The sequence below is a fragment of the Simochromis diagramma genome, unplaced genomic scaffold (assembly GCF_900408965.1).
Source record: "Simochromis diagramma unplaced genomic scaffold, fSimDia1.1 OVJJ01000606.1, whole genome shotgun sequence".
Classification (NCBI taxonomy): Eukaryota; Metazoa; Chordata; class Actinopteri; order Cichliformes; family Cichlidae; genus Simochromis; species Simochromis diagramma.
Genome location: NW_024387233.1, coordinates 438868 through 457076, shown reverse-complemented (window position 1 = coordinate 457076; position 18209 = coordinate 438868). Strand labels below are relative to the sequence as shown.

The window sequence follows — 18209 nt, the reverse complement described above, 5'->3', positions numbered from 1 at the left end:
CAATTTCAGTCTAAGTTACAGTTGCAGGGGTGGGGGTGGGGGGTGGCCTTTGACCTGTGCTCAGAGGATCATTGTTCCCCCCAGTACATCAATGCTACGACTGTCTGCGAAGCATCTAACCACACCTAATCATTACACACACTCTACTCTGCACATGAATATGTAGGGTCTGCTGGTGTTGGAAAATTCCACTTGTGTGGGCAGACAGAGGCATTATGGGAGAGACCTGAACTGAAGTCTGTACTGGAGCATTGTGAGTTGAAATTAAACCTCCTGGAGGAAAAAAGAAATGTGAAAAACTGGTGATTCCATACATGTGGTTCTTTTTTTCCTCAAAGACCTTTAAAATTAATTAGACAAACCTTCACAACAACTGCCCAAATAGATCCCTGCTGAGTGGCTTCACTTCCGTGGAGAACAGGAATGTCTTTCTGTCAGTGTAAAGACACTCAACTAAATATTTAATCCTTGACATATCTTAAAAGAAAAGGAAGGACAATTTCAACAATATGTCTCAGTTTTCTACATCATAAATGTGTAGAATCACAGAAAAGTAGCTTATTGTCAGTCTGCCCCAGGGCAGCTGTGGCTACAACTGTAGCTGCCTCCACCAGTGTGTGAATGCGAGAGTGACTGAATAGTGGCATTGTAAAGCGCTTTGGGTGCCTTGAAAAGCGCTATATAAACCCAATCCATTATTCATTATTATTATTATTATTATTGCCCAGAGTGTCCTGTATTTATGATAATGTTCTTCATTTTTCTATAGTAGAACATTTCTGTTTTAAATACTGTAAAAACAATATTTCTTCATTTAATCTCATAATTTAATCATATCAGTTTATCTGTTACGTAACCATTTGGTGCCAAACTGATCTGTTTTAGAAGAACTTATCATCCCAAGAAAGTTTCTAGTCCTCATAACACCTGGAAATCTATGTGCTTCTTATCTTATCTCTGGGGCAAAACTGATGTTGTTTTCTGAACTTCAGATACAGTTACAGTTGAGTTACTCTTTTGATTAAGTAACTTAAATTATAGGCTATTGTTTTTGTTTAATGTGTTAGATGTTTAGCACATTGTTTGGCTCTTATACATTAGTTAAACATTAGTTCAACATTGTTTAACTAAAGAATAAAAACACTTTCCCAGGTCCTTTTCTCCATCAAAAACATATGACAGAATAAAAACAGACCCCCACATGTGACCGTTCTTTGTACCCCGATTGGACAAAAAAAGTGACCAGAGGGTGTCGCTGATTTGTCAGAAATCCGATATTTGAGTGAACCGACCAATTATATTGCAGCGCGAGCCGGCTATAAAAGCCCTGACATAAACAAAGGGGGCACAGTAGAGCGGCAGCGACCCAGCCGAGGGCCAGTCATACTGAATGTTTTATCTCGACGAGCGCGTCCGGACCAGAGGCTGACTGTGGGGGAAAAGCCACTGCGAGGCGAATGAAGAAACACCTAATCTTCCAATTTACATACAGAGGACTTCTGACGAAAGGGAAAAAAAGTAAAAGAAGAAAATGGAGTATAAATTACGAAAAGCTGAACCCCGAGACGTGCCTGATATATTACGACTGGTGAAGGTAGGCCTGTGGGATTAAAAAAAACAAATACCGTTTTGGGGATAAACGTAATTAATTTGATATGAAACGAGCAGGAATTCAATATAGCGGTCGAAAGCTAAAGGGAACTGTTACGTGTTACAATATCCGTTAGCTGTGGAAATCCGTTAACTAGCGAAACATCGGCAGGTGTGAGCTTTCCTGAGGATGTCCGAGAATGAGGTCAGAGCCGGAGGCCTCTCTTTACCGTCAGATGACTCAGAGCGGCCGGGTGTCTAAATATGGTCCGTCTGACGCGGTGTTCGTATCATGGCTGACCCCGACGCGGAAATGTTATTACAGTGGAGGAAAACAAAACAAGCGACATCTGCGAAACCCCGAAGAGGGTGCCGGTTTGATCTGGAAACTGGTGGCGCCTATATTTAGCATCAGGGCGTTTAGAGGCCTCTTAGTTAAAGTTAACGTCATTTTCAGTTTGCACAATATACCGACTTTAAAGGACCTTATCGACTTTACTTGTAAACTTGGCTTTAAAAAAATAAATAAAATTGGCTCCTTCTAGTTAATTCCACTTAACTTTTTGGCTTGTAAAGTGTAAAGCCATTTTAAATAATTGTTCCCTTACAATTGTAAAAAGAGAAGTTTTTGTTTTTTTAACCTCCCTCCTTTCTGGTCCTCTGAATGACCCTAACGTCAATTCATTTCTTGTGAATTTGCTCAATGATCCACATTGAATGAAACTTGTGTGATAGAAAAGATCTAAACCTCGATGCTCACATCTTAATCACCACAATGATACCGACCAATTATTACAATGATTCTTTTGTGTTCTTAATTAATAAATGACTTGTCGCACAATAAAATGTTTGTTAGAATACTGGATGAGCTGCAGAGCTGCAATACACTTTGCTTGTTTAAGAAATTGAGCTCAAAACAAACAGGATTATGGACTAAATAAAAATGAAACGGCATCAGGAGTGCTGTGTCGCACTACGAATGACATCATCCCATTGTTGTTCCAGGAACTTGCAAAATACGAGGAGATGGAGCACCAGGTGACACTGACTGAGAAAGGTGAGTTTAAAGTCGCCTGCACACGAATAAAAGACTACCTGCTCTGTTGTGTAAATAATTAAAGGTTGTGTTTGCCTGTAGAGCTCCTGGAGGATGGCTTCGGTGACACCCCGTTTTACCATTGCATCATCACTGAGATCCAAGGAGAGAAGAGCAGTGAAGGTACGAAACTCCACGGATCCTCTTTCTGGAGCAAAAACACTTGGAGGATAGTTTTCAGCCTGAGGCTTGAATAGTTTCCCACAGGAACCGTCGGGTTATGTCACCTGATAAGGAGAGTAAATGTTTCCACAGGGTGTGCATCCTGGTTTTGTAAATACAGGCCAACAGTCAGACGCTCGCCTGCGGGTGTTAGTCCCCCTGAACACGTTTATTTAATTGTTCTTCACAACGTAGCTTCCATTGAGAAGTACAGTTTGTGCCTGACCTGCAGCACCTCATTACCTGAGGCACCATCTGGCCTCATTCCCAGTGACTGCAGCGCAGACGCTCGTAAACAGTCTGATTAGGCCGAGAAAGTTCTGGCAGATTTCCCGCAAGGAGGAGGTTGAAGGTTAAAGTAGAAGTTTTCCTGCATGGAGCCATTTCTGGTGTTGCAGTTATTTATTTTTGCCCAACTGTCTCTTTGTTCACATCTTAAACAAGAATTTGCCTCCACAGCTTGTAAGCCTGGTGTTATTCCCAAAACATTAAACCTCAGCGCTGCTTTTATTTGCTCTGCATAGTCTCGGCATATATTTTATCCACATAATCTCAAGAATGAGATGTCTGGTTTCTAACAGCCTAACATGGTCTGTTTCTCCCTGCAGATCCCAAGGTGGTGGGTTTCGCCATGTACTACTTCACGTACGACCCCTGGGTGGGCAAGCAGCTCTACCTGGAGGAGTTCTATGTGATGGATGAGTACAGAGGTAAAAACATCTCCATCTGTTTACATTCACTCCTGCTCTGCAGCTTCATTGATGCCTGAATTGTTGCTCTTTCTGCAGGTCTGGGCATCGGTTCAGGGATCCTGCGGCACCTCAGTAATGTGAGTGTTTACAAACTAAAGTGCATCCTGACTTTGGCTGTTCTTTTGAGCGCACCAACCTAAACTCCTCTCCGTCCTCTTCCAGCTGGCGATGAAGACGCGCTGCACCGGCATGATGTTCGTGGTGGCGGAGAACAACGAGCCGTCGGTCCAGTTCTACAAGCGCCGCGGTGCCGAGGACCTCTCTCAGGAGGAGGGCTGGAGGCTCTTCAGGTTCGACAAGGACAGCCTCGTCAAGATGGCCGCTCCATCTGAGGAATAAGAGGCCCGACCGAGCAGAGACGCCTCGGCTTTTCAGAAGAGTTCAGCTTTGAAACGCAGCATTTATCACAGTAATCTGGTGTATTTAATCTGTCTGTAGTCTTAGTGAGCCTTTTGTGTTTAATCTGTCACAGTTATTCGTCTTTATTCAATCTTAAAATCACTTTTAGCTTCAAATAAAAACTGCTAATCGCACAACTGTGTCATTCTTCAGTTGGTTACATACTTGCCTTTGATTGCACTTGAATTCAGTTTCATTCACAGAATTCAAACTCATTAGAAAACTTTACCAGGCCATGTGTCACCTACAGTGCAGGAGTCCACTCGTGTCCTTATGTTGAATCAGAGGAAGATTCTGACGTTAAGTTCTCCTGGTTTTAAGTCACTCATCCAGTCTGTGGCGCTGACCTTTACAGAATGAGGTCTTTCTTTTGCCACTCAGGCCACCAAACACAGACCTACAACTCACTATTATTTAAAAATAAAACTTGAGGGCTGGATCGGTGTCGTCAACACACAACTGTTACTAGCAGCCTGTCACAAACACGTTGGTTCCCCTTTTTTAAGACTGAAAAATGCAAAAGCTGAATATTTGACAGGAATAAAATTGTGTATTTGCATCAACAAGGTGATTAAAAGAGCTGATGGCTGAGACCTTGGAGAAGTGGCAGGCAGTAAACTACACGGCATATGACCCACATGTCCTTAAGAAATGAGAGCAAACAGGTCTGATACAGATGAATCTAAGGTTTCAAATATTTGGGGAAAGCAAAACTGGCGGCTCCGTCACTGGGAGCTTAATGTCAGCCAGTAAGAGATCAATGAAATTGAAATGTAATCTGACCCACCGTACGATGCCATCTTGGAAAATGTGATTCACAACAGATTCACTTTTCAGCTTGACCCCTGAATGCCAGGGCACTAAAAGCATAACCGAACATGCTACAGCACAGAGTCATAGCACGGCCTTCCCAGAAGCCAGACATCAACATTACTGAAGCAGCGTGGGACCAAAAGGCCGGGCAGACATTTTAATGTCCTCGAAGCCCGGAGAATTATTCCAGAACAGTGCTGAAAGAAAGCTGCAGGAGAGCACGACTGCAGCTTCTCACCCAGGTCATCGTCGCCCCACAGACCTGAGAAAAGAAAGAAAGTGGACTTCTTTAAACTTCAGTTCTAAAAACAAAAGCGTCCTGTTTGGAGGTGGTCGTTGACGATGGTGGTCGTTGACGATGGGTGTGGAGAAAGGCGTGGGTCATTACCATCACTGGGTATTAAGGGTGAAAACACTTGAGGTCACCTGAGGCCAGGTGTGAAGGGTTCTCGAGACTGCATCGTGGGTGGCAGCAGCGATTTCTTTTCACGCCGTGGTGATGACACATGATCAGAACTGAAGAAGCCTCCTGGATTAGTTCACAAACCTAACAAAGTCCAGCTGCCTTCTTTTTTCAAGCTCTTAAGGCTCCCGAGGAGAGTTCAGCTGTGCAGGATGACAGCAGCCACACCAAATATTGACTTTAAAGCTCTTTAGAATGAAACCGTCTGTTCTTGCCTTGTTGACTGTATTTCACTATGTTTGCACTTAAAGCTTTTACATACTGGTTTGCAGCTCTGCAGTTATGTTGATGCTGCTGGGAAACGTTTGCAAGGAAAACTCTGAGATTATAAAATGAATTCAGGTTTTTGGTTCTTCTTTGTGCAAGATAAAACCTGCAGTTCAAAAATAGTTTTAATGGAAACACAAACAGTACATACTGTTACTGTGTGTCCACACATCCTCTGTTTTCACAGTTTATCAGATGTTTTTGTGGAGCCTCGTTTGGACTCATAAAGCAGTCAAAGGCTGGACTGTGAACTCAGTTAAATGGCCTGAACTCCTATGGCTTTATGTATGTTTTAATAGTTTTCTAAAGCTCTTATCATAACTGGAGATTGTTCCAGAAGAAATCTCGTTGCCATAAAGATGCAGGGACATGATAACGAAACAGTGAATGATGGAAAAGCACAGTCGTGTCGTAAAGTTTAACCTCGCAGACGGAAACAGACGGTTGTCTGTCTGCAAAGTTGCTGTTCGCCTGTCAGCACAAGTTCAGTGTCTCCTCTGATTATGGCTGCAGGTCCTGCTTCTAAGCTTCCTCTGTGCTGTTTTAACAACTGATCTCATCAGTCTCGTTTACGTTGAATTATTAAATTATATTTCTGGTTAAGCTTTCATCAGCTGGAGGAAATGCTTCTGCAGGTCAGTGAATTTATCCGGTGACGCCTGTCAGGCCTCCAGGGCTGATTTATGATCAAGTCCATCTAAAATCAGGTCAATCTGAGAAACTCCCACTTTTGCTTTTCATATGCATCAACATAAGGATCCTTATGTGGATAAAGCCACTGTTTTTAAAGCTTAGCTGCACAGGCGCTATGCTTCAGGGCTCACAGTCTCCTCTTTGTGGTTTGTTTTGTTTATGTTACTGAATATAACCCCACAAGATGTCTTAGCTGGCTGGATTCAGACTTGTGCTGATATCATGAGAAGTCTGGAAAACCCTCTGACATCATTTAAAACCCACTGACACAGCAGCAGCAGCCTCATTACACAGTTTTCCACAGAATGTCTGTGCGGTGAGGTCATTTATCTCCGAGGGCCGGTTTCCTCAAAGTCTCAGACTCTGGGCCTTTAAAGGGAGGTTTGTTTGGGAAGCAGAGTGTAAGGAGCATAAAAGGAGAGGAAAAAACTTCCCCCTGAATAGTTTTGACTTCTTTTTCCATCTCAGAGTCTCTTGATTTCTCCAGCTTCACTTCCAGCTGCCTGGTTTGAGGAGAGAAAGGCGCTCCCTCATCACCGGGCGTGCTGGGCGCATTGAAACCATGCAGCTGTGTGTAATTACACTTTATGTGCTGCTGTGTGGGATTTAAAGCCCAAATCATTCAATTACACCCTGCACATAAACGCTGACTCCATCCAACAGTGCAGTGTCTGTTGCACCGCTACTCTACTGACCTCCTGCACACAGTTCCTAAACACCACAGACCAACGTTTGCCCTCCAGTTTCTCATAATAAACATAATTAGTGTCATCATAGCAGTGATGCTGTGAACTACTTGTCATAAAAACTAATTTAAGTTTAAGCAACAAGAACTATGCGCTTACATTATGTATACAGTTATGCACTTGAACTCTACATAACTGTACAGGAAATAAGGGAACCAGAACAGGTCCTCTGTGACTATCAGCTGGAAACTGTGGATTTATGGTCTGTTGCTACGATTCCACCGGGAAAATAGATCCTCTGAAGGGTTTCAGAAGTCCTGAAATGAAACACAAAGAAGTTGTATAAATATCATAGACAGTGAAGCGCGAGGAAGTGAGAGCTGAGGTAAAACAGATCTGAAAGCTGATGCGAAGCGACGAGTATAAACACAGGGCTAATTGAAACTAATATGGGCAAAGCAGAACGAGGAAAACAAAAGTCCGTACCACAATAAAACAGGATGTGTGAGGACGCGGGATCGTTGTGACCTGAGCCGACAGGTCATCACTCTTTGACTTTGTCTGCTTTTGTCTCTTGACATCAAAATAGCTGCTGAAGTGAATCAATCACAAACCCTGACTCTAAACTAACACACTGACACACAAGTTTGTGCTCTCTACTCTGAAACAATATGAAAAAGCAAATTCAGCATTTAAAAACACACGTATACTAAACACGAGGGTTACAGGTGGAGACAAGTTAGAAAACCTCTCAAACATCCTCACTGGAAGCTAACGAGACTAAAACACACGTTTCCAGAGTCTTTGCACTTTAACTGACATCTGCTTTCTTTTTCTTTGTCTCTGGCTTCCTTTAATCCGTCTGAACACGTGACGTAGCTCTGGGTTCATGCAGGTTTCCTCTTCCTTTGTCAGAAAAAACAACACGGCACTTTCAAGAAGCCAAATCATCTGATTTCTAACAAGCATGAGCTGAAATAAAAACCCAGCAGGCCGCAGACAAACAGGAAGCGGATGCGCTGCTGTTTGTGCTTTCTCTCTTCTTCCTCAGCTCTGAGTTCCTTAATTCTTATTCTTAGATGTGCGTAAACAACTTAACACATCATGCAACATGTAAGCTGTACTGCAGGGTCCCCAATCCCAGTCCATGAGGGCCGGTGTCCTGCAGGCTTTAGATCTCACCCTGGGTCAACACACCTGAATGATCAGTTCATTATCAGGCCTCTGGAGAACTTTAAGACATGTTGATGAGGTCATTTATCCATTTAAATCTGCTGTGATGGATCAAGGACACATCTAAAACCTGCAGGGACACCGGCCCTCGTGGACTGGGATTGGGGACCCCTGCTGTACTGGATCACGGGCGTGTTTCTCACTGTCATTACTGGCTGCACAGCTCAGTGTCTTTTAATCTTATCAGTAACAAAGCCTCTTATCAGTTGCAGTACTGTTTTCGACACTGAGGTACTTCTACTTGAGGTTTTCCTGTTTGCTTGCAGGGTGTGAGCCTCTGCATGACACACAAATGTTTTACAGTCTGTCAGTTTCAGTTTCTTTTCAGGCATCAATGTCCAAAACCTTCGTTTTCAAGGAGAAATTGGGTGAAAAAAGCAACCAAATCTGGAAAAAGGAGCTTTGATCGATTTAAAGTATCTAAACTGTGAATCTGAGCCGTGAGCGGCAATCATGAGTGTTAAAATACAACAGTAATAGAAAAGTAATGAGACACAGAAGGAATCAGGGCTGGAATCTTTCGTATGCTTTAACCCAGGGGTGTCGAACTCCAGGCCTCGAGGGCCGGTGTCCTGCAGGTTTTAGATCTCACCCTGGGTCAGCACACTTGAATCAAAGGATTAGTTCGTTACCAGGCCTCTGGAGAACTTCAAGGCATGTCGAAGAGCTCATTTAGCCATTTAAATGAGCTGTGTTGGATCAAGGACACATCTAAAACCTCCAGGACGCCGGCCCTCGAGGCCTGGAGTTCGACACCTGTGACCTGAAGCCAATTTGGCTGCAAATCTTTAGCCCTGAAAATTTCATGTAGATATCGCCTGTAGTTACGGGACTTAAAAATGCTGAAAGCATCGTGTATTTTCATGACCTGTAATTTCAAAAATATAAAAAGTACTGAGGTTAAATTTTGCATGCCTTAGTTATAAATACCAAAGTTAGCGTAGCAATAAAACCAGCTTTTATTGGCTCTGTGAGAGTCTACAGCTTCATATCTGACCTGGTCACTTTGAATTGATGCTTAAGAGCAAACATCAGCTTCGACGTCACAGAAAGGCTGATGTTTGCGTTTCTCATAAAACAGAAAAACATTTCTCAAGAACTCGCGCAGCACTCTGGTCAGCAATCGTTTTGAAATAAACCCGACCTGTTTGTTTTTGAGGGTTTGTGTTGCTGGTTTTATGTAACTGCAATAACTAGAATCCACTCAAAAATTCAGGGTTGATTTGATGTATTTCAAGTCAGATTCTGAGGGAAATATTAATTTGTTTAAAGGTTTTGCATAAAAAGAACTGCAATTGAGAGCAATTAAAGCCCCACCATCAGGCCCAAAATGGTTATTTTCTGTATGAATAAATATGGAACTGCTTCAGTTTTATATTTGTCACATTTCATGGACCCGCCCAGAGCAGCAGGGCCCCAAAAGGAAACACAGAGCTGATTTTAGACAGAAATGTAAACTTTGATCCGAGGCCTTTGATTGTTCAGCATCCCTGCTAAACATGCTGATGAGTCAGAGTCTGCAGCCTGAACTCTCAAACATCAAAGGGTCAGAAACAGACGGCCGGGAAACAGGAAACTCGTCCAGTAATAGTTTCCTCCGGAGTTTAATTTTAGAGTGAGAACTCAAACATCCCATACGGTCACTGTGGGCATTAGCTGGTCTTTAACCTCCCAGCACCAACGGTGTGAGAAAAACAAAGCTGGACAACGTCCAGGTCGTCCTCTTGGTTTTTCTGTTGTGCTTCTGTCGGTGGAGGCGAAGCCGCTAATTTACGTGGAGCTGTAAGTGACAGCTGCTCACTTTAAGGCTCACCAGCAGCCAAACGGATAACTTATTAAAATAAAATCACCTCTGGACAGTTTCTATAAAGCAATTAAATGTACAGATGTGGTACAGATGTGCATGGGAATCCATGAGAGGTGACTAACCTTTAGGCCCAGCCTCTAGTGGACGTTAGAGGAACTGCACCGTTCAGCACTTTGTGTTGTCTTTGTGAAAACAGTGAGATCTATTTTTCTTTACTACAACATACAGGTGAGATTTAAGGATGTAATCACATAATAATAATTTAAATATGCATTTTTAATGAGTAACTATCAAAAGAGAAAAATAAATGCAGTTTTAGTGTTAAATGCTGGATTTAATTACACATAATATATACAGTACAATGTTAGACATGGATATTATGCAGTTCATTAATACCTGAAGATGGGTGCACACAATAATACTGCATTAAATCAGGATTATAAGAATCACAGTGTGACCTGAATACTACATCGGGGACGACTTCATTCGTTTACATCCTCCTCCAGAGGACAGAGGCAAAGCTCCGGGATATATGCCGCCTAAGTTCACTGACATAAACAGTAAAAACTAAGAAGTCAATCCCAGCTCAAACAGTCAAAATATTCAGTTTACTTCAAAATAGGAGAAAAGAAGAAGAAAATCATGACAGATATGAATAAAAATGTGTGTTAACGACTGATCGGACTGATCTGAATGCTGTTGTTGGCAGAGTTTAGTGGGTCTCTGTAGCAGAATGGGACGTTAAAGCACAACGAAGTGTTTTGAAAGGTCACTGTGACCTGTTCTGTTAAACCGGAGGAGCTGAAGTCATCGAAGGAGAAAGAGGGAATGTTTACAGAGGAGGAGGTGTCCAGTGCAATGAGCCAAACTGCTTCTGGGAAGAGGCGGAGGTGTTTTGGAAAGATTCAAAGTGAAGCTCACATGTAACGACCGTCAGCTCTGGGAGGTACACAGGTGTTAGCGGCTCGCCGTCTTCAGCTGCTCGTGTTGCTGCCCTTCGTTTGCTCTTTCTTCTCAGGCTTCACAAACACACAAAAAAAAAAACGTCAGGAGATCAAAACAGCAAACCGAACACATGAAAAGCATCCGCCGCAGACTCACCTCCTTTTTGCCAAACGGTGGATTTTTCCACAGAGTCTCCAGAGCGGCGCGGCCCTGCTGAGTCCAGGTGTACGCCGAGTCTCGACTCACCTGCAGGAAGCGCGAAACACATCAGCTAAACGCAGACGCACAGATAGAAAATGATCTCTGAAGCTGACGTTTGGTCGCTGCTGAATTTTGTTGGAATTATAAATGGTAAATGGCCTGTTTTTGTACAGCGCTTCACTTAGTATAAAGGACCCCAAAGCGCTTTACACTACATTCGTATTACAATTAAATTTGATAACAAGAATATCAAATTTAATTGTAACACGAATGATTCATTAATTCATTAATGGTTTATTTCCAGGCTTCAGCCTTTACTGGACAGTTAGTGGGCAGGCCCACACAGGAAATGGTCCGGGACTCGAGCCTCTGATGTAAGCGTCACCTGCCCAGCCATGCCAGCTATGATGGTGCCCCCATCATTACCACTGAACTCAGAAAAAGAGCATTTCCTTGAATTATAAGTAAATTTGAAATAAATGATAAAAAGTGGGGATTTCAATTTAAGCTTCTGGTGTCGAGCTGAGCGTGATTCACAGTTCTGTGCTGAGTGCGTTCACACTCGTGCGCCGGTGTCTCTGCCATTAGCAGCGAAACTGAGCTCATCATGTCGTCCTTTGGTTAATATTTAACAAATGTTACAGGCACTGCAGCTCAGGAAGGAGAGAAGACTTCACATCTGATTCAGAGGCTACACCAAAGTTATTACAGTGAACTTAAACCAAAGCTAGAGGGGAAACATTATTTTTAACTGAAATCAAAATAAAACCAGACTTTTTAAAAAGCAATAAAAGAACCATGACGACAAAGTATTTGCCCACTTCCTGATTTAAAAAATATATATTTGTCACACATGCACATTCAGATCAGCAAATGAATTTTGTATGTCTGTGAAGGTTCTCAGTCATCCAGGTCATCGTAGTCTAAGGAGCTTGGAAAGAAAAGCGTCTGAAGCTTCTTGGATGAGAGGTGAAACGTCTTCAAGCAACTTAAACAAGTCCAGTTTCTTTCACCTTTGACTACTTACTAAAGTGAAGCTGTTCTCTGTTTGAGAGACTTTGAGAGAGCTATCCATGCAATCGTTCGTAATAGTTTTTACTCCGGTGTCATCAGTCAGTCGACTGCAGCTGGTCACTCTGCAGCAGAGACCACATATCTCCCGTACTGGCATCCTTGCACTGGCTGCCAGTCAGCTTTAGAATTCATTTTAAGGTTTTATTATGTGCTTTTAAGGCGTTGCGTGGGTTTGCACACTCATACCTTTCTGATCTTTTGCAAGATCACTGAGGTCTGTGGATCAGATGCTCTCAGCTGTCCAAGGTCCAGATTAAAGCACAGAGGACACCGGGCCTTTGCTGTGACTGCTCCTATATTGTTGAATCATGAACTCTGACCTTAAGTGAGGCCTGCAGTTCTTTGGATGTTGTTCTGGGTTCTATTGTGACCTCATGGAGTCAGGCAGACTGGCCACTACTGGGAAGGTATGATAGCTCTCCCAGTGGTTTACTGGAATCTCAAAGCCTGAGAAATGTCTTTGTAACTGGACTGATGGCTGTCAGTGACTTTGTCGTTTCTTTAGATCGTGACATGATGTGTTGCTTTTTGAGATCTTTAGGATGTTTTTTGCTTAATAAATGAAATCATTTAAAAACGGCCTTTTGTTTGTTGATCTGAAGCATGTACGTGCGACAAAAAGAGTTTTTACTTCCTAACGCAGCCCCAAAGGGATCTGCGTCTCCTTCCAGGATCGAACCAGGGATCGTTCACTTGCTGTGTGACGTATAAACCACTGTGGAGGGAAAATAAAAATATCCGGGTCGGTGGTTTTGATTGGTCGTGCTCCTCTTGTTTGTATTTTAATCAGCGAGACGCTGCAGCAGCTTGAAATAAGGACGTGACTTTCTGGAGACAACTTTGCGGTCGCTTTGCTTCCTGTTTAAACTTCTTCTGATCTGATACAAGCGCTGACACGGAGACTGTTTCTGCCTGGCGACACGACCTGTATCACCGAGGAGGAAGCAGCAGACTGGCCAGTATAAAAAGTGACATGGCTGTAGTGTCAGCGGTGACATCACAGACGGCGAGCGCAACATCAATGTGGTGAGCATAAACAAGGCTAAAGAACGATGTCATCCTTATTACTGGAAACAAAATTAAATTCATTGGATGCGTCCCTCAGTCCTGGTTTCCTGTTTTCATTTCTGATTTTGAAGCTCGGCATCAGGTTTTCATGAATCTGAACGTCACTGGAAACATTGCAGACATCCGAGTGGATTCTGACACACTTTTAAGTCGTGAGACCAGATGTTTTCACATCCTCACCGTGCCTCTGTTTCACTTCTGCATATGTTACAGCTGTGTGCATCTGCCCGGGTGTGCCTGTCTCGCTCTGTCCGTTTGTGTGAAGGAAACAAAGTGATTAAAACCACCCAAGTGGAAATTAGAAACACAATTCACAGCCCGGGCTTCCTGCACGGAAACACAACCCTTTCCGAACGGGAAACGAGTCACAGATCAAACACACAACGTGTTTACGAATGATCCCTGGAAAGATTTCATCTGGGATTCGTCCGTCAGAGCTGGGCTGATAAAGTTTAGAAAGTCAGGAGGTTAATTTCCTCCGTGGAACAAATTCCGGCAAAATTTATTTGTGGCTAAAAATTAAAATAACTGAAACAAGCAGAGGTGCTGGCAGCTGTTTCCTGACTGCATGTCAGCGCTGTGGGAAATATTAAAGAAAACTAAACCTGAGTTTGAATGTTTTTATCTGCATCAGGTGAAGCGTTCACACTGATTCAAACAAAGTAAACGCAGCAACAGTTGTTCCTCAGTGTGAAACAGAACTATTTTCATCACATTTATCATGTTTTAACAGTACGTGGTGTGGGCAGATGTTAGCCTCTGGATACGAGGACAGTCAGAGACTTAAATCAACCGGAAAAGACCAGGCGAGGGACTCTGAGTGATCCAGGAGCAACAATCCTCCCCTATCAGCTCTAATTAGCAGCCACATGCATCTGTGCGATCCATCTCCAGTGCCGACACTTCTGGCTCCGAAAAAGCATCACGGACGAGGCTAAGACGTCAGAGTTAAGGCTACAAGAAGCCAATCAGGGTGTTTATGACCGTCTTTTAGATACAGTCTATGTTTTTGTCACAAACAGTCACACTCAGATACTGTTCTGCTGTGTGTTAGCACATAAACACACACCTTCAACACGGTTGCAGCCTGCTGAGGGTAAAACATGGAGGCGCTCAGGGCCATGAGGCCAACTGGGAACACCAGCCGCTTCAGCCTGGAGCCTGGGAGGGGGGAGGGGGGGGAGAGAGAGTCAGTCACCTTTTGTTCTGTTCCTCGTTACCTGTACACACTTTTTACTGGGTCACTGAATATCTCACTTCAAAGACAGAGCAGCTACTATTCCAGCGTTTACAGAGTAAATGCATGACTGTGTGTGTGTGTGTGTGTGTGTGTGTGTGTGTGTGTGTGTGTGTGTGTGTGCGCGCGCGCGCAAACACATAAAAATACAGTATAGATGTTCAAAGAGGAAAAGGTTTACAGGCATGACTTTATAATGCTGATCTTCTTTATGTAACTGTGAGATTACAGCTGCAGGAGGTAAACATTAACTAACCGTGACCCAAAACCTTTTTTTTTAATTAAAAATAAGATCAAAGAGACACGAAACGATGCTTTGTGTCTGGGACTTTATGAATGAGCTGTATTACTTGTGTATAACACAACATTAAACGTATATTGACCAACATAACATTGATTTAGGGTTGCAGTGTGCTGGAAGCCCTGCAGTCTGGCTGCAGGACGCTGTTTAGCTCAAACCTGCAACATACACCTGATAGTTGGGTTTGATCACATTCACACCATAAACCAAACGCACTGTCGTTTGTCTGGACCGAGACCACATCCTCCTGCAGAGGGTCTGTTTGGCTGTTTTGGTCCTCACCTGAGTGAGACCACCGTGCTTACATCTACACAAATGAACAACAGCAAGGAGGAAACAGACAGGAGTCTGATTTAAACGAACGAAATATTTAAGTGTGGAAAAGCACGGCTACATGAACGAGGATTATTTTGCTCTCCAGCAGAGTCCACGGACACGAGCAGAGGAGATCCACTTTAATAACATTTATACGTTTGTGAGCAGCCACATAAGACACGATCTAGCAGCTTTAGATTAACACGTTTCCAAGCCTCCTCTCTGAGGGCTGACGGAGATTATCCCGGAGCTGCAGGGCTCCAAATGTATCAGCAGCAAAACACGGAGAAAAATGTGAAGAGACAGCACTTTGTCAAGGTCGCTTTAGACACATTTGTAAAAACCTAAACTGTAACACTCATTATCAGTCCCTCTGACGCGATTCATCAGTGAGAAAGAGCCGATGTTCCCACGTTACCTTTGGCCAAATAAAGTCCCAGGAAGCCGGAGAAACCCACCGCCGCCACACTGGGGTAGAGGTCAGGAGGAGGGTCACTGAGGAACTGGTACACGTCTGAAGGACAGAGTGACGGCGCTCAAAGGTTTTTAGGGAGATTTTAAATGTAATGTTCAAACACAAACAGGCTGCCACACACGCCTTCGTTAAACAGCTGATTAAAGTGACGAGCATTTCCTCACCTGTGACTGTCGTTACTGATGTGCCGATGACGGGCTCCACCCTCTGGTACACCTGCTGAGGTCCAAAGATCATCAGGTGGACCAAAAAGAAACGACACACAAGAGTTTGATAGTTTTGTTTTTAACAGCTATTTAACTCTTTAATTCACTTTCAGTATCAATATTTCTGTCAGGGTTTTGGATTATTCAGTTTTTTCCTCACTTACACACACTCACCTACAGAGACGACGTACGTACAGGGTTCTTCACGACATACTGTTCTGACCTTTATATCCATGTTTCCTTTTAAAATTAGATTCTTTTATCATGTTTGTCTCATTGTTTTCAGCGTTGGTCTTTGTGTAATGTCTGGTATTTGTCCGATTGTAAGAAGTTACAAGGATCCACGAAAAAGATACAACCCTAAACACGAGGCCCAAAGCCTCCTCAGGCTGGTTTCGGGTATATTTTTATCTCTCATAAGGGCCAAATGTGTTCCCGGATAGTTTTCGATATTATACTTACTGTGCATGCTGTGAATATTTCAGCTCAGAAACGAATGAAACAATGAAATGTAACGAGAAAAATATTTTTACACGTTTCAGCATTTACTCACCTCCACTTTCTCCAAAGCAGCTCGGCCAGTTTCCTGCAAAAAACAAGAGACACACATAAAGATGCTGAATTTCACTTGTTAATGGAGCGTTTTACTATTTACCAACAACTACAGAACAGAGACAAACTGCTGTCTGATGGCAGGTTTGATTATTTCCTGTGTCACATGAAGAATAATGGAAGGAGAGACGAGGTTAATGAAGGATGGATGGAAGGATAGAAGAAAGGAAGCCAGGAAGCACAGCTGGTAAGAAAGGAGGAAGGAAGGAATGATGACTGGAAGGAAGGATGGATGTCAGTAGGAACGGAAGAACAGAAGGACAGAAAGAAAGGAGGATGGTTGGAAGGCTTAAAGGTGAGGAGGCACGGCGGTAGAAAGAAAAAAAGAACAAGAGGAAGGGAGAGAAAAACAGAAAGAAAACCAAGAAGAAGAAAGAAGGAGATAAACGAAAGGAGAACAGAAAGCAAAGCAGCAAAGACAAGTTCCCAGGCGTCTCTCTGAAAGCAACCAGTCGTCGTCATGTCTTTGTTGCACGTCTTCACCTCAAGGCCACAAACCTCACAGAAACAGAAATGCCGCCTCCTCTGAGGCAACTCGAGCTGTTTGGATTCAGTGGGAATGTTTCTGCAACAGCGGCAGAGAGGAAGAAAAAAGAATCCCACAATGTCCTTTATTAGAAAGAAAGCCACAGGCTCGTGGAGACTGTCAAGAACAACAGGAGCACAACAGCTTAGGCCGCATGACAGCTTCTCTTCCAGAAATACATCAGCACAAAAATCTATAAGAACACGAGATCTGCCACAGTCTGAAAGTATATAAAATCTGTACTCACAGGTCAAATATAATTTAATATATAAAGTGCTGCTTGCTTTGGACAGATGTCCATGTTCATCATAAGGTTGACTCATTTTCTGTTTTTCTTGAGTTTTCCACCTGAGGTTAGGTAAACAAACCTGACACTGGCTCGTGTATGGTTCTGCCCATTTCCTCAGTGAGGCCACCCTCTGCTCCACCGGCCCGGCCTCTGGCTCTACGTACTGGGCCACCGCTGCTTCAGGGCTGGTGTACAGAGACGGCAGCTGAAACAAATACAGAGTGTGACCTTCTGAAGCTCTGCGATGCAGAAGCTGTCCCTCCAGGGTCAGCTCTGACTCTGATCCACACCTCTGTGGCTGTGTGCACTACGTCATAAACATGATGTAAACAAAGCCACAGACAAAGTAAAACAAAGTCTTTAGAAAGGCTCTGTCTGAACCCACCTCCTCGATGCTCAGAGGCGGCTGGCTGCTCTTCTTCTTCCCCTCACCTGCAGCCAGCACCGAGCCGCTCAGCAGGGCCGCCAGCCCCGGAGCCGCGGCACATAGCGACACCTGGCGGCAAACAAGCATAGTAAACACACCGGTTAGACACGCAGTGATACGATGGATGACTCTGGGGTGTCAGTTACACGTATTTAACACGAATTCAGATATAATACACTAAAACAGGAACACAAAAAGAAGTTTCGGTGTCTCCTCATGATTAATGGCTGTTTGTTATACGGAGGAGCTAACACAATGCTAAGGTTAGCTTTCAATTAGCCTAGCATCGTTTAACTGACTTTTCATTGTCGTTTTGTTTTTAAAACCTCAAGTTTCGACAACATAGAGCCAGTACTTAAAACGAGATGACTTTACATGTGACAAACGATGAACACAATGAATAAAACTCACCAATCTAGCATATGACATGCTCCTTATTGGATGCCTTTCGCTTTTCTACGGCAAGCCAGAGGAGTGGCAAGGAAAGAGGCGCATGCGTAATGCTCCAGGAGCCTACGATCGACATAAACATATTAAAAATATTTTAATTAATATAGGTACAATAAAATCGA

The 18209-nt window shown here is 43.4% G+C and overlaps 2 protein-coding genes across 4 annotated transcripts; one reads left to right on the top strand and one right to left on the bottom strand.

Moving 5' to 3' along the window:
• The first annotated feature begins 1334 nt into the window (after nt 1-1334).
• LOC120746951 (diamine acetyltransferase 1-like) lies at nt 1335-4133 on the top strand. The gene is made up of 6 exons (XM_040052543.1): nt 1335-1594; nt 2596-2647; nt 2729-2809; nt 3457-3558; nt 3637-3677; nt 3763-4133. Exons 1-6 carry the CDS (start codon nt 1532-1534, stop codon nt 3937-3939), a joined length of 516 nt encoding a protein of 171 aa, XP_039908477.1. The 5' UTR covers nt 1335-1531; the 3' UTR covers nt 3940-4133.
• Nucleotides 4134-4503: 370 nt separating this feature from the next.
• Nucleotides 4504-18178, bottom strand: apoob (apolipoprotein O, b). Of its 3 annotated transcripts, XR_005698982.1 has the most exons (10): nt 18049-18177; nt 17596-17706; nt 17290-17415; nt 16337-16369; nt 15742-15796; nt 15521-15616; nt 14319-14410; nt 11063-11152; nt 10883-10980; nt 4504-7238 (listed from the first exon to the last, which is right to left on the bottom strand). XR_005698982.1 is itself a non-coding variant. In XM_040052541.1 (9 exons), exons 1-9 carry the CDS (start codon nt 18064-18066, stop codon nt 10936-10938), a joined length of 663 nt encoding a protein of 220 aa, XP_039908475.1. In that variant the 5' UTR covers nt 18067-18178; the 3' UTR covers nt 10861-10935. The 3 variants fall into 3 exon arrangements, 2 of the variants coding, with proteins under 2 accessions (XP_039908475.1, XP_039908473.1); XM_040052541.1 differs by lacking the exon at nt 4504-7238 and having other exon boundaries at nt 10861-10980; nt 15742-15793; nt 18049-18178; XM_040052539.1 differs by lacking the exon at nt 4504-7238 and having other exon boundaries at nt 10861-10980.
• Between the last annotated feature and the right edge of the window lie 31 nt (nt 18179-18209).